This window comes from Amborella trichopoda, chromosome 13 (assembly GCF_054954075.1).
Source record: "Amborella trichopoda isolate Santa Cruz 75 chromosome 13, AtrichopodaSantaCruz75HAP2 v2.0, whole genome shotgun sequence".
In the NCBI taxonomy this organism is placed as follows: Eukaryota; Viridiplantae; Streptophyta; class Magnoliopsida; order Amborellales; family Amborellaceae; genus Amborella; species Amborella trichopoda.
The window spans coordinates 27,549,258-27,566,302 of record NC_142348.1 but is presented as its reverse complement, the minus strand read 5'-3'; the positions used below and the strand labels follow the sequence as shown (position 1 = coordinate 27,566,302).

At 38.5% G+C, this 17,045-nt stretch overlaps 1 protein-coding gene across 8 annotated transcripts in view; it reads right to left on the bottom strand.

Moving 5' to 3' along the window:
- LOC18444985 (Nucleic acid-binding, OB-fold-like protein) overlaps window positions 1-17,045 on the bottom strand; it is a 37,018-nt gene that overhangs the window by 1,865 nt on the left and 18,108 nt on the right. For 2 of the 8 annotated variants that reach the window (XM_088855972.1, XM_088855966.1), the window contains 2 exons: window positions 3,222-3,306; window positions 1,361-1,442 (listed from right to left, as the gene is read on the bottom strand). In XM_088855972.1, the coding sequence (XP_088712098.1) occupies window positions 1,361-1,442; window positions 3,222-3,306 (167 nt within the window). Of the gene's footprint in view, window positions 1-1,360; window positions 1,443-1,752; window positions 1,808-3,221; window positions 3,307-7,822; window positions 8,824-9,410; window positions 9,496-17,045 lie in introns of all 8 variants that reach the window. The other 6 variants (XR_016047622.1, XM_088855968.1, XM_088855969.1 and 3 more) reach the window with 6 other exon arrangements.

The following is a 17,045-nucleotide window of genomic DNA, read 5'->3' as shown; positions in this document are numbered from 1 at the left end:
CAGTGGCATATGACAGATCTTTTCTCCACTCTGCCTGGACCAATTGTGGGAACAACCCAGCTACTCTACTATGATCAATTGTCCCAGAGCATGAAAAAGTTCTTAAATAGCCTTTCCACATGCTCAAATAAACTCTTTGGGATTCATTGGCAAAGGTAATACCAGATCAAAATTCGATGATCACCAAGAATTGCAGACATTAGAAGACAATACATGTGAAAAATATAAGCAGAAAAAATTTAGGAAGTTTTTCACCAACATTTAATATATTGTACAAATAACCATCCATTATTTCTCTATTGAACTCCCTAGTGATGTCCTGAATGCAAAATGTGGTTCATACAAACCTGCAAGTCACATAAATGATCATGGCAAAGAACAAAAATGTTGGTGCAAAACTTTTTGTGTTTTCAGGAAGGGGCTATTTCAGCAATGAACACCCGATATGGTTAGGCCATGTTCAGGAAGATGCTATTTCAGCAATGCAGACCAGATATGTTTAGGGATGTTAATGTGGTCAAAACACCACGGATTGCAACATCTTTTCAAATTTGGTAGGTGTGAGGATCCACTCAGCCCATGTCTTACAATAGGAAAGAAAAGATCTCCTGAGGTCTTTTCATTCCTATTGTACTTTTTGCAGTGGAGCTCTGCATTCACAGAAAAAGAGGGGGCATTGATGCAGCCCAAAATAAGAGGCATTAACATTCAGTAAAGAGACCAATTTCTGATCAATCAGCTAAAACACAAAGACAGAAACCTAAGTTCTACAAAATAAGAGAGTAAAATCTAAGGTCCCATAGGCTATTCTTACTGGGCACTTGCAAAAGATACTTGCAGAGAACAATTCACATTCTAGATATTCCACTACGATGTTGGTACAATACATTCAGCCTAATATGGGGTGAAAGGCATTAGCCTCATAATACGACATAACTACAAAACCTTAGAACTGTACTGAACCAACCGCACTGTTGAGTATGAGCAATGGCTATATGCGAAACACAAATCAAAATTATGTTCTATGGCTTTAGAAGAACTCAAAACCAGTCCATAATATCCATTATATTTATCATTCAATGAACAACAAAAATATTGAGCTCAATGTCTAAGCATACCCATCATCAAACGTCATTTGTGACCAAACCATAACTAAAATCAAGGCATTTCCAGAAATGACACATGTTAAGCTCAACATTATTGAAAAAGAGACAAGGAAGCTTATTCATGTTGGTGCATCATGAGAAATTATTTTTAGCATATGCTGCAGGCATTAGGAAATTTACAAGACCATTTCAGGAGTTGAGTTCTCAACTATGCATAGGGCTCCACAGAAAATCTAATAAATACAAACTCATACCTGCGGCACTTTGTGCAGATACGACTCCCAGTTCATTCTTTGCAGTTGAAAGATAATAAGCCCTTGCATCCCCAAGAGATAGCTAATAGAAGGAAATGAGTTATATTTAACAACACATGCTTAAAGAATATACAGTACCCAGCTAAAATAATCAGCAGAAGATATGGTCACATGGACATTAAACATACATAGTACAGATATAGATGAAATTTGAAAGCTTCTCATACTCATGTTTCCTTGGTAGAATAAATGATGTCAATTTTAAACGAGTAAAAATTATTGAGTTGCAGGTCAAGCAAGTTCAAATAATCTGTGTGCAATCCAAGTGAAACAGCTCTTGTGTTTTCTAAAACAAATATAAAAAAAAATTAAGGAAAATGAAAGGTGCCGACCCCAAATAATTGTTGAGGCTTGAATGATGATGAAAGAAGGTAAAACCTGAAACTGCTAAGAAAAAGTTCAATTACAGTATTCAAGAGACCACTGTAACTCTTAAAATGAACTAAAGAAGGAGATATTCATAAATTACCACTTGACAATACAAACATAAAAAATAAATGAAAATAAACCAAAATGCAGCCAAAGAGATGAGCTATTTATATCATCAGTTTCTTTTGACTTAATTTCAAGAAACTCATCAAATGACACATAATCATGGGTCAGAACACTTGATATTTTAGGTTTGGCATGATAGATTTCCCAAAAATAAACAGTCCATCTGGTAAAGAACCATATCAATGAACTAAAGAATAGTAAGGCATGGTTTAAGATGTCACAGCAATTAGTTTCCAGAACCACTATCATAAGTCACAGTTCTTGTAATTAAGACGCACTGTGACTTGAATAGTAATCAGCAAATTCTCATGTAATATTTAGACTTAAATGGAAAAGATTTGGCTGTAAGATTTTGGATTTCTCACAGTATCTGCCATTGCAAAGTCAATATATTGCCAAGCTAAATTTATATTCAGACCAATGCCAAGTTAAATCATATAAAAAAGGTAGGCAGGCCTTGAATAATTAGTACATCAGAAAACCCTAAGATCAAGCAGCATGGTATATTTACAAAATTTGCAGATCTCCCTTAGCAGTAAAAACGCCTTGACGGGAATTAATGTGGCCCTAACTATGCCCATCCATTATTTAAAAAACTATTAGATGGAATACCTAAAAATTGGTCCAGCAATAACGACAAAAGAAATAGCTTAGCTCCAATGTGAAAAAGGATAATGGTGTGGTGGACCCTAGGGTTGCTACTTTACAGTAGACAAGAATGATCAATTGATTCAGACGATAAATAAATTGTTAGGCAAGCACCAGCACACACAAACATTCAAATACTGTAACCAATGATAAGGTGCCTTGTCCCTTGTGAATGTTCTCCTGGCACAATACTGGGATAGAAATATATTTGACACTTACAAGCTTGAGAACTTTAAAGTAGCAATGTAGTAATCTACTAACATTTATAGAATAAACACCATAATATGTCATGATGAAGACAGATTATATGAAACCAACATAAGTTATGCAAGGCATAACAACTTGATCTGTAGACGAAGGTACTATATCCTTTCAAGAATGAAGGGAAAAGAAGTATTCATCCCAATTGATTTCATAGAGATTTTTAATTTAGATGTTACTTGAGATTTTGGTGCGGCCCCCTCCCCGATAACTCATTAACAAGGGTTTAAATCACCAATATGAACTCAGTGTCAAATGAAGTGGAACTAGTGTCTCCTAGGATCAAATATGCAGAACATAAAATCAATAGTAATAATGAAAATTCCATCAGTCATATACGTCTAAATACAGGGCAAAAAGCATTGAAAAGGTATATCTCATGCATAACAAAGGATACAACCATTGCTCTAACGATGTCCCCAGGACGAAAAGACAAGTGCATGTCAACTTTATCTATCTCTGTTGCTCGGACATCTTGCTGCCTGCCAAAAGGAAAATTAGAGTTAAACGGATCCATTCTCAAATATTACTAGGTGGAGTCACAAATAATAAAGCATTAAAGTACTAAAAAGTCTTCAATCATTTTTGTGCCAATCAAGATGCCACACAAGGGAATTTCACATGACGTTCTAAATCCTAATGGATGAGGCAAAGAGCTCCATACATTAGACTATAATACTCAAACTCATAAAAGATTTTTTATCAATAGAAGGAAAACTGCTGAACATTCTGATCAGATCAAATAGGAAGAGAAGAATGCAGAAAATTTCAAAAACTCACGTCCAAAATTATACTAAGAAATATAATAAGAAAAATGCCAACAAATAGCCAAGCCAAAAGGACAGTGAAGACCGAAATTCACAACAAAGATCTCTATGTATCATAAAAACTAGAGAACCAGGTTCTAGATGCCTGCTTCAGCCCATATAGATCTCTTTAACTTAAAAACATATCCAACTGGGTTTGCTGCATTGAACCCAGGTGGTTGTTCCATTTATACTTATTTAATTCTCCATGCAAGAAAGCATTTTTAACATCCGATTGATAAAGTGTCCAATCATGCATGAGAGCAAGGGATATAACAACCCTTTACTGTACAATTTTAACAACTGGACTAAAGGTTTCCTTGTAATCCAAGCCATGTTGTTGGTTAAATCCTCTTGCCACAAGTTTTTCCTTAAACCTTTCAATGCTCGCGTTAGTTTTATATTTCACTTTGTATACCCAATTACATTTCGTCACTTTCTTACATTTCGTCACTTTCTTGCCTCTCGGCCTGCGTACAATGCACCAGGTACAGTTAACATGCATGGCTTGTATCTCTTCAACCATGGTTCTAACTCACCTCTCATCTCTTCTAGTTTCAAAGAGGTCAAGGCGGTAGCACCACCTATGACTTAGCTACCGGACTTAGATTACATTCCTACCAATGCTAACTCCTTTTAAAAACTACTACTGGTTTCAAAAAATTGCTAACCCAATACTAACAGTTAACGTCCAAAAAAACAAAAATTGTGTTCTTTTATCTTCGCCATTTCACCCATAAAAACCTAGAAACATGAGTGAAACTTCCACAGCTGAGCCATCTATCAATAGGATGTTTCACTCTTGCTGCACATTCTCATGCTATCTTTAGGGTGTTGGAAATCTTGTAAAAGTGCTTGTAAATTATGAGGTTGTTGTCCAATTATTGATCTTCTTTCATATACAATTTACATATTCGCTGATTAGTTTTGTACTTCTTCATTGGCATTATAGAAGTGTCAGATATCTTCTTGGGGTCATATGGTGCATCTTCTCCTTGTTGGGTTTTTGTGGGCATTTAAAGGCCTTATGAGAGCATGTACTGAAAATATATAATGAATTATTGACTCTAGTAGGAGTATGGTCCAGCTTGGACTGTAGGGCATTAACAATGCCTTAGACTCACATAAGTTTTGGTTGGCTATGACTCAATGTGTAGTCCAAAATATGTAGTTCTGGGTATCATGTTAGCACAACCGATAAGAGTTTCGATGTGAGGTTATCCCTAGATGAGGTCATAAGATGTGCCCAGGACAGTTGGCCAGGGGACATGGATTTGACCCATGTGTGTAATAGCCAGCCTGAAAGGACAAGGGCCTAAATCCATATCATTACCATCACACGACATGTACACTAGATAGCTGTCTGAGAAACGTGCAGAAGAGATGACTCCATGCAATATTGAACTGTGTTGGAAGGACCCATGGAGCATACTGTTGAAATGGGCCATGGACTGATCCTCAGGGAGGGACCTGTAATCCATGGTCAAGGATCGTATCTTCTCCACTTATTGGCTGACTTTGATGGTCCAATCATGAATCCTTATGATGGGTCGTGGGTTCATGAGATCGATTGGATCAATTTGAGAAGGTGCAATGAGATGCGGTCTCTAGAGAGGATGGAGTCCTCAGTATTTTTGACGTAATCCTAACTCTATGCATCCAATTCCCATCAAATCTTCTTTAATATGTTTAAATAAGTCTTAATTATTTTATATATGATTAAAATGGAGTTTTAGACCTCTTTGGGTATTTTATTTTATTGAAAAATGATTTTTACTTGAGGAGAAATTAATTTTCTAGATTTATTTTAATCAGAGAGAAAAATAAAATATTTGGAGGTTTTATAAAATTTGTTTTAATATTTAAAAATTAATATTAAGGTATTTAGGGCCCAATGGGTCCACCAATGTGTGGGGCTTGGGGCCCACATGGACACCATATGGGTGGTGCGCCCCACCCCATGCAAGCTTTCCTTATTGTTTCATGTGCCTTCTAAGGCATGTGTTATTTTAAAGTATTGGAAAGCTAAGTTATAGAGATTTGAATTGAAACTAGATAGGAAAGTGTAAGATATCAAATAGTATATGTTAAATACTGTCTCTACACAAAATATTTGATGAGAATGGAGTTATGGAAACTGAGAGATAAGGTTCCACATCATTCCTTTAATCATGATGGTTGAGCTCTTTTCACCCCATAGGTCTCCAAGATCAAAAGTTAAGATTAAACCTCATAATGATGGCAAAACCCTAACCATAGAAACCCTGGTCTCTTTTTAAATAATATTAGCTATGGGGGTTCTATTTTAAATCTATCTATCTCTCTCCACACAACGAAAGGGGGCACACCCCACTCTAGGCTTCTCTCTCTTCTTTCTCTCATAAAAAATTAGGGTTTAGGAAGGTTAACCCTAAGGGGTGACACGCCCAAGCCACACAAGCCCTGGCCCTAGGTTCTTGCCTCATGCTAATGTGTTGAGCCTTGGTCAAGGAAATCCCATATGAAGCTCTCTAAGGGTGTTGCCTAAACTTTCCTTAACTGTGAAGTGTGTTCTTGAACTAAGATCCTGTGCACCATAGGTGGAGGAGACCCGGTTTGGGGTGTACGAAGTCCTTGGAGGTAACCTGAGGTAAGGTACCAGTTGTTTCATGATTTCGTGCTTTTGTTGTTTCTTTTGCTTTCTTATGTAATTTTCAGTTCTACATGATGAATGTATGGCATGCAAGTGAGAGGTCTTGGCCATTTCATTAAGCCAAAATTGTATTTTGGACACTTGTAAGTGCTTCGGGTGGCAATATGTATAAAAGAGTGGAAAAATTTTAATTGCTATTGACTTGCCCGGTCACATAGTCCACCTTTCACTCCTAGTTTAGTCATGTCTCCATCTGCCCTTGTAGTTTCAGCATCATCTCCTATATGTTCTGCATCATTTATCTTCTTATTTTGGTGTTTTTATACATAGCTCTGGAATTTTCCAACTATGACAAGCTAGTGATTAGCTGTGTCATCTTGAATTTTATTTCCTTTAAAACCGGCATCACTTGTAAACATTTCCTTTGGAGGATTCCATAAGTGCCTTTCATCCAAAACGAAATGCCTGCAAATTAATATTCATTTCAATCTATAAATCTTTTATATTCAACAACATAGCCAACAAATACGTGGAGGGCTTACTTCTTTGGTCACTAGTATATATGGATAGCATCCAAGGAGCTTCAACATAGAATAATCTGGATGTTTTTACCAAAAAAGTACTCTATAGGGGTTGATCCCATTAAGAGCACTTGATGGAAGTCCATTAATGAGGTATACAATTGTGTGAAATGCCTCGTTCCATAAGTACTTGGGAACACCACTAGAAAGCATGAGACAATGCTAGCTCATTAATATGCCAATTCTTTCTCTCAGCAACTCCATTTTGGGTAGTGTGTGGACAAGATCTATTGCTCTATCCCATGATCCTTTAAGTTGTTTTTGAAAGCATGGGACGACTAATCTCCCCCTCCATCACTACGAAAAAATAAAATTGGTTTTTGCTAATGTTTTCAACAAATGACCTGAACTTCATGAACACCCAGAATACATCAGATTTGTTTTTAAGAAAAAACACCCATGTATAATGCAAGTAATCATCAATGAACTTAACATAATAATAAGAACGAGGAGAAGAAAAAACAAGTGCAGGACCTCACACATAAGACAGAATTAACTCAAACAGTGAAGAAGCTCTTTTATTACTTAAAGAAAAGGGAAGTTCTGAACTTTTGCCCAACTGACATCCCTAACAAATAAATTGACTAAGACATTTGAGGGTACAACACCCTCATTATAAAGTTTAATGAATGATTCCTTAATTATAATGAACCAAATGATGATGCTATAATTGACATCTTTATTTAGACTCGAGACCAACATCGGATGCCTCTTTGCAAGGCAATTTATCAAATATAATTGTCCACAATAAGTTCTCTTAGCTTACATGATTCCCGATTGTTGTTCATTCAAGAAAGTAAAATCTGGAGTAAATAGATAGTAAATTCCATTATCACGCTCTAGTTGGGAAACATAAATCATACTACTATATCAGTGAACAAGACCAAAAGAAGACTCAACTGTGACATTACCTACATGTTTAACGTTGAGGACCCATCATCTGTTGTAATAGTAAGACTATCAAGGGGAGAAACCATACCAGGATTTCTATATACACATGGTTGGCAGCCCCACCATCCACAATCCATGCTCCATTAGTAGAAGTAATGGCAAGAGATTCCATTGCATTATTTAATGTTGCAGCCGTACTCTCAGTGTTGGCCAAGACAGTAATTTGATTTCCTACTTGATTAATTTCACTGTCATCCTTGTATCCGTCAAAACAATTGCTAGCTAAATGCCCTCTTCCGCATATTTGACAGATGACTCTCTTTCCATTCCCATTAGGAGTAGGCAAGAGACTTTGACCAACATCATAGAAGTTTCTGCCACCATGCCCAACTCTGCCACCTCGACCCCCACGACCTATGTTTTTTCACCGAAAGCTATTGAAATTTTGAGCAGCATTGCTCTTGTGAGTAACAAGGATATCGTGGTCTCATTTCTGGGAGACAAGTTTTGAGCCTCTTTTCGAAAGAACAATGCCTCATGTTGTAGCAACATTGGCCGAAGGTTGGCAACCAAAGGGAGATAATCCCTTGTCATCAAGGAAGTCGAACTCATTTAGGGCTATCCAAAACGTTCTATGGTCTTTCACCCAACCCTCATAGTGCTATTGGAACTTATCTTCAAACAAGTTGCTAAATATTTGCGAGTTGGTTGCATATTCCCTTTATCATCTTTTAAATTCAGATACTGACATCTTCCCCTTCCTAAAATCTTGAAGTTCAGACTTGAATTGCATGACAAGAGCCTTTGATTCTTGAGACTCGAACTCATTTAGGGTTATCCAAAAATCATATGTTGTAGGTAGATTCACCTCTTGAGCCAAAATTTCTTCAGAAAAGGTTGAATTAATCCATCTAAAAAGATTTTGATCTTTAGCGAGTCATTCTTTAGAGGCTGGATTGAGTATTGCAGTCGTCCCTATCATTTCATCTGAATTTGTGCTTTCTCCAAGAATGTATTCTGGTGGTGGCCTTGTGGATCCATCCAAATGGCCATACAGGCGTTGACCTTTGATGAAGCGTAAAATAGTTCCTTTCCAGAAAATAAAATTATCAGTATGTTTAACTCAGACATATTAAGGATTTGGGAATGAAAAGGAATTATCCCATGGTGAGAAAAATGGACTCGGATTATAAATGCACCAGATATGGAAAAAGGAGAATAGGAGGTCTATAGAGAATAAGAGAATCTAGAGATAGACTATAAGAGATTATAGAAGGGGGTTGATGTGGAGAGCAAGAAATACAGTTGGAGAGAGAAAAGTAGTTAGGGTTTTGGACTAGATTTCAAGAACCGAAAAGAAGAATAACAAGAGCAGTATTATATATTCCAATCAAGATCTAGGGTTTTCTATTGAATGAAAAGAGAGTAAAGAGTTTTGTGGCTGAAATATGAGGCTTTGAAGGAAAGAACAGCATGTTAACTGTGACGTGAACAGTAACATGAGCAGTAATGTGGATGGTAATGTGAACAATAGTGTGAACACTATGGAGGAAATATGAGATATAAATATTAGGGTTTAGGAAGGAAGGATGAGAATATGATGAAAGAGGGTAAAGAAAGATTATGGTTTAGAGGAGGACGAGATTATGAATCTTCAAGAAAGAAATATAGGTTACCTTGATTAGAGCTGATCACACTGAAAGCATATTCACACCTGCTCTGATACCATGTGAACTTATCTATGTTGACATGATCTTGCACCTGGAACACAAAGACGGCAAGAAAGAGAAGACAACGTGGCATGCTGCGCTTTAGCCCTAAACAGTATTGGACTATAGTACCATGCCCAGGATAATGAATCTTTATATTAAATGAATGGTTTTACATTAAGGCAACAACTTTACAAAAATTCCTTGTACACGTACATATTTCCAAATACAAGCAAATTCAAAGAAAGACATAAAACAAGTCTTCTTACACCTGCCTAGCTGCAGTCTCGCACTTTCAAAAACATTGATTGTGAACACAAGAAAGCGCTCGTTTTTTACTTCATAATGTCATCTACATTTTTTTACCTCGTAATGTCACTTACATTCAACAACCGTTAATATAGCAACCCTATTTTTGCATGATTGCAAATTGCTCCTTAATTAACAATGATTGTCCCTAAATTGCCATGGTATACACTATATTAGTTGTTTCAATGTGGAGGGGTTTTACTTTTTTTCGATTTCCAAAGATTAGTAAACATTTGGCCACACAAATCCATGTGGAAAATTACATTTTGACCCTTCAATTAATCATACTTTTCCCAAATAATAATCATCTAGAGGTTGCTAATGACTTCCGGCCTCGAGGATGGAATATCAACTGTCTTTCTATGCTCAGATCCAATGAACATATAATGAGATTTCCTAAAACTTCATAATAACTTGTGCCATATATCCTCATAAAAGACGAATATTCCTAAGTAGACACCATATGATTTTGTGCCATATTTTTTTATTTGAATTTTGCCTTTTTTAATATGTCATAATACTATTTTCAATCTCTCGTCCACTAATATCTCAAATATTTCAGCATGTCAACAAGTATGGCATGAGTCACATTGATCCTAACCTAGACTCCACCATATTAGGACTTGGACATGGTCAAGTGCAGGTCCACTAGACCTAGACCTGGACTTGCACCCAACCAACAAGTTGGGATGAGGGGCCCTAACCTAGATCCAAATGGGAGATGTTGGCGTTTGTCGCCTTTAGAGCCTGTAAGAGTATGTAAATAAAAATTATAATGTACTGCACACTTCAATGGGAGTGTGTGTGTTGGTTGACTGACCTAGGGCTAGGCGGTCTATGGCCCTGGTCATGGCCAAAACCCTTTACCTCTGGGTAAATGGCACTACAAAAACGATCTCAGGAGCGTCATCCCTTGTTGAGAGCCCAATGATGGTTTGTAGGCTAAGAGAGCTCCGTGATAACTTGTGTGCAGATGTAGGCATGTGAGAGTGAGAAATGAACCCTTTAACTCTGGGCAAATGGCACTACCAAAACGATCTCAGGAGGGTCATCCCTTGTTGAGATTGGAGAGAGCCTAGGGATGGTTTGTAAGCTAGGAGAGCTCCATGATCTCTTGTGTGCGGATGTAGGCATGTGAGAGTGAGAGATGAATCCTCAACAAACTTCTGCACAACATGTACACAAGATAGATATATAGTGGAAAGCAATCCTTCAAAGGGATACGTGTACATGTGCATAGAGAGAGTCTCCCTTGTACTATAGTGATATGTGCGTGCGATCCTCTTAAAGGGGAGAACTCGTAATCCACATTCTGGGACCACAATTCCAATATTTATCAACCAGCTTTGAAGAGCCAATCACGAGTCCTTGTATGAGATTGTGGGTCATGGGTCTCATTGGATTGGTTTAAGAAGATAGTCGAGGATCACAGTTACAGGGTTAGGTGGAATGCCCTGACAATCACTTTTCTTGACCCATTGGTACAAATCCACTTCTTGCAAATTTGTTTCTGCTTAAGAAATGATTTTATGATTTTTAGATATTTTTAAGAATTTTAAAGCCATTTTCAGCAATTAAAAACCCTACAAGGGTGCTTTCGTAATTTCCAAATATCTCTGTGGCATTAAGGGACCCAGTGGGGGGCCAAGGCCCCAACACCACATGGTGGCAACTCCACATGGTTGTGGGATGTGGGATGTGGGGCGGGCTCGCATGGCCCACACGTCTAGCCTAGTGAGAATGTATGTTTTTTTCATTTTTTTAAAGGATTAAGCTGTCTTTTAATAAAAATGTTTTATTAAAGAAGGAAACCTTATGCAATCTTTGACAAAGATTGTGTCCATATTTTGTGGTAATAGAGAATATTTTAACCGAATCTTTTTGGCTTTGAGTTCCTACAATCTTTTGTGAGAGAAAAAGGCTTTCTAGCCAAAATAGAAGGTGTGTGGTTTATTGGTCTTATTATAGGTTGACTAGAAGTGGATGGGGATTCAGAGGATAAGGTTTCTACATTCCTCTCTAAATCAAGATGGCTGATTAATGGATGGATGGCTCAGATTTATTTCTCTCTCACCTCTCATATTAGCCAGAAGTCCCACGGCTAAGATTATTTCTAAATCCGATAGGCATACCTAGGCCCTTTTTAAGGCTATAAATAGAGGGCAGACCCCCCTCATTCTCATTCATCTGAAATTTCCTAGCCTTTATCTCCTCCACAGGCCCCTCTCTGTCCCTCTCTCTCCTCTCTAGTTCCAAGGGGGTGGCATGCATCACCCTAGGGACGTTGGGGTGGCACGCCAAGCACAGATATCATAGAGGGCATGCCCAGCCCATTCTAAAAAAAGGGAGGTGCCAATAAGATAACATGCCCTAAGAGTTTAAAAAAGGGGTCTAGAAAAACTCCAATTTTGTTTCGTGCTCCCAAAAACCCTATATCTGAAAAAGGTATTGCCTATAGGAGCATCCTAACTTAAAGAATCCGCAGGAGCAATAAGATCAGAGTGTGCCATCGGCTAGGTAATCGGTTATAGGGTGTATCAAGCCCTAAAGGGGTGACCCTAGGGAAAATCACACAAGTCTTCTTGGTTGTTTTGAGTTTCTTCAGTCATTATTACTCAATTTGTTGCAATTTCCATTAACATTATTTATATTGGAATTTATAGTTAAAGCTTGTACTCAGCCCTAGATTGAGTTCTATCTATTTGACAATAAAAAGAGAAGATCGTAAGATGTATTTAGGGTCTTATTTATAGTCTACAATGTTGTTTTCTGGCACTTGTGAATGGAATTCAGTTATATTACTAAAAAAATAGATTTTCTTTTATTTACTCTGGAATTCCATATAGCCACTTCTTTAAGTGGTATCAGAGCAAACATATTGTAATGCCTTTGTCTAGGAATTTTCTTTTATTCTTGAGTCAAGAAAGATGGCAGCTAAAAGTTTTAAGGTTGTACTTATTAAATCTAAAAAACAGAGGAAGAATTGTGGAAGCTGAAAGAGGAAAATTAGCTATGTCCTCTTTGATGAAGGACACAACAAGATGCTTGCAGAGATCCCCCAACCTGCCATGAGGGAATGCTCATGTAAGGCAATCTGTAAGGGATGCTTATGCTTGGTGGAAGCGCAAAAATGCCATGGCTACGCATCTCCTCATGGCCATGATGACACACACGCCCTCGACTATGAGCCACTAAAGAATGCAAAAGAAATCCATTAGGCGCGAGGAAGATTATGCCACTCCTTCCCTCCCTAGAAGAACCATGGCAGTGGAACAGTACTCAAACCTAAAGATGAAACAACAGTCAAACTTTTAGAGCACTGATCTGAAACTTAAGCCTGCCGATATAAAATCAAGCGAAAAGATACAAGTATGCCACATGCTGAACACTATGTAGCTCTTAAGAAGCTTTCATTCCAGCCATCACTACACAAGAGAGCACCCAAAGCTGGACATGATCATCACCAAACTCAAGGCTGAAGAAGATAGAAGGATGACTTGCGATACCCCAACTACAAATGACTCTGTGTACCTAGTAAATCTAAAACCCGCCAAATGACTCTTTGAACCTGGTAAATCTAAAACCCAGCCCTAGTACATTCAAGAAAAAGAAGGGCCAGGGAAAGAACAAGAATAAGAATGATGATAATCAAATGGGGAATAATGCCTAAGAAAAAGAGGGATTTTAAAAATACCCATTATTATAATTGCAAGAAGTTTGGGCATGTAGTGAAGTTTTTCAAAGTACCCAAGAATGTGAATTCCAAGGAAGATAGGCTTATGTGGTCGTTGAGACCATACTAGCTGACCCTAAGGAAGGGTCGTGGCATTTTTTAGTCCACTTCCCATGTATGATGTATCTAATACCAAGGATGGCTTTAGAAACTTCAAGCCTATTGCCTAGGGGTACCAGCATACCTTCAATCAGAAGACTGAGATTTTGGATATTGGAGATTATATTCTTAAGCTAGAAAATGGAAAGAGCACAGTTCTAAGGCAAACTTGTTATGCTCCAACGATGGAGTTTGGTTTCAATCTCTAGGTTAGCTAAGGCAAGATACCCCACCATTTTTACTGGCAACAAGGTGGAAGTCAAATTGGTGAAAGAATTAGTCATGAATGGTCTAGAAGATAGACAGATCCTTTTCAGTTGCAATAAAGGACTCTATATCTAATACCTCGTGTTATAATGATGATGATGCATTCATATGGCATATGAGATTGGAGAACATAAATCATAAGAAAATGGAGAGATTAAAGAGAGGACTATTGAATAACTTGAACGGAGACTTAACCAAAGTTTGTGAATCATATGTTGAAGGAAAGTTGGTTAAGAAATCCTATACAAAAGCTTAGCTTTTTAGAAGAAGTCCACCGTGATAGCTGTGGACCTATAAATGAGGTCACTAAGGGTTATTGAGGTCACTAGGGTTAGAAGACGTATTTTATCACCTTCAATGATGAAAACTCCCCTTTCGTGCCATGTATATTTACTATGGGCAAAGTCGGAAGCCTTAGACCATTTCAAAGAATACAAAGATGAGGTAGAAACGCAAACAAACCAAAAAATAAAAGTGCTTAGAACCGTTTTTTTTTTTATAAAGGTTAACATTGTATTTATGGGTAAGGAGTGTACAAGAGAGAGGAGGCCAAGTTCACCCCCTAAGGGGTGGACTGGGAAAATACAGTCAATGTATCATATACAAGAAGGGCTTATAAGACCGCCCAAAGTAAAACTTTTACACGAAGCTCTCAAAAAATACAAAACATGGGGAGGCCTAGAGAAGCCAGGTGAGGTTCTATAGAAGCGAGCTGCACCAGAGATCTTGTGCAAAAAAGGCGACGACCACTACTTGATCTTGTGATTGCCTATTAGCTCCTTCTTTTGCCAAGCGATCCGCAAAGTCGTTGGACATCCTCCACGTATGCCACCATAAGACATCCATATCCTTGCAAAGATGATCAATTTCATCGAATGTAATGGTTAGGTATCATGGCCGAGTGGAAGCCCTACTAGCCCAAGAGAGAACATTCTTAGAGTCTCCTTCAATGATGAGGTGAAATCCCCAAGAGTGATTAAACTTTTTCAAGCCTTGAAGGAGGGTCAAGGCTTCAGGAATGTGTGATTCCATGATGCCAAGGTGCTCTGAGTAAGAAAGAAGTACATTGCCTAGGTGGTCTCTGAAGGTCCCCCCCAGCTCCCACCGGCCCGGGATTCCCTAAGGAGCAACCATCAAAATTAAGTTTGATGTTCCCACTGAGGGTGGTTGTCAAAAATTGGATCTTTGTGGCCGTCGCGGACAGTGGAGGAGAATATTCTTCCATTGGGGGAGGAACTGGGTCCTTAGTAACCCCGAGAAGGTCTTGTGCTTTGAGGCCCAAAAGGTAACCATGGATATTACCTTGTACAGGAGAGCTGAAGCCTGTAGTTTAGCACCTCGGAAAACACGGTTGCTTCTTTCCACCCAAATGGTCCACAGGGTTGCCGCAACTGTTGCCTTCCAAAGGGCTATGCCAGCCTTTGGCCAAGGGGTGTGGAGGTCATAGGAGATGAGCACTTTTACCGCGGGTGGAGTGACCCATTCGATACCAAACAGTAGCAATATGTTCTCCCAAAATTCAAAGGAGAAGTCACAGTGTAGGAAAAGGTGAGGATTTGATTCCTCATCTTTTAGGCATAAAGCACACCTGTTAGGTATAGGAATCCCTTTCTTTTGGAGGTGATCAACAGTGGGGGCTTTGTGAGAGTAGGCAAGCCAGTTGAAGATTTGGACCTTGTGTGGAGCAATAGTGGACCACACTTTCGAGACTGCCTAAATGGGGTTGGCTAGAGAGGTGTGGGGCTGCAAGAGGGTTTTGTAAAAAGAGGCCACCGAGAAATCTCTCGAGGGAGTGGGTGTCCAAACCAAAACATCTTTCCCTTGGTTAGGAATGAAATGGGAAAGAAGGCCTATTAAGAGAACTTGAAAATTGTTAAACTCCTTATCGGTTAGGTTTCTTCGAAAATAAGGATTCCATACTCTACGTTCTCTTGTAAGAATCAATTCCTCAGCCACTGTAGCTTCTTTGGGAACTAGAGCAAGGAAGGTCGCGTTAATGGCTTTATGCAGGGTTCCCCGGAGAAATAATTCATCGAAGAAGAGTTTAAAGTCAAGAGCAAAAATGTCCCAGAAGGCCTTAAAGGGTGCAATTGGGAAACCGTCGGGGTCAGGGGCTTTATCTTTGGGTAGTGCATCAATGGCGACCAAAATCTCTTCCTCAATAAAAGGTCTTTCAAGCCACAAAGCCCTTTCAGCCGAGAGGCTCAAAAAATCTAGGGAAGACATCCTGGGTCTAGGGCCAAGGGGAGCAGAGTATAGAGATTTAAAGAAATCTACTATGGCGAGTTTTATTTCATCAGGTGGGGTAAAAAGGCAGTTGTTATATCTGATCATCGAGATAAAGTTCTCTCCTACGACAATTGGCTATCCGATGAAAGAAAGTTGTGTTTAGATCCCCTGCTTTTAGCTACTTGATATTTGATCTCTGATACCAATAAATCTCTTCTTTCTTGAGAGTAGAGAGAGATTCCATCTTTGTCTTATTTTTGAGATCAAGTTCTGAATTGATTAGTGGTCTATCCTCTTCAAGGCGGTCAAGAGATTGAATGGTGTTGAGCTAAGAGGTTTTAATATGAGGGAAATTACTAGGTATAGACCTACTCCAGGACTTAAGCGAGACTTTGAGCAGTTGGATTTTTGTCTGTAGAATAGAGGTGAAGAATATTCATTATTGCTATTTAAAGAATTCTCTACCTAGCATGGTATCATACACCAATATATTATACACTACACTCCCTAACAAAATGGGGTACACGAGAGACGCAATAAGACCTTGGTAGAAATGGTGAGAAGCATGATGGTATTGCTATTCTATTCCTAGATTTCTAAACTGAGGCAGTTTCGACAGCTGCTTACATTCTTCATTAGACTCCCATAAAGGTTGTCTTACCAACTCCTCATGAGACTTTCACAAGTCGTGCTCTGTCCCTTGACCACCTAAAAAAATGAGGATGCTCTGCTCAAGTCCTAATAACCCATAAGAATAGGACAAAATCAGAACACCAGACCATTAAGTGCATCTTCATAAGATACCCACCACATGGTAAGGGATACCAGTTTTACAATCCTGACACGTGTTGTCTTAGAAAGTAAGGATACCCATTTCCTTGAGGATGAGTTCCTTGAAGGATGAGCCACTGACAAACAAGCTGATTTCTATGAGATAATGAGTGACGCGACACAAGCCCAGGATC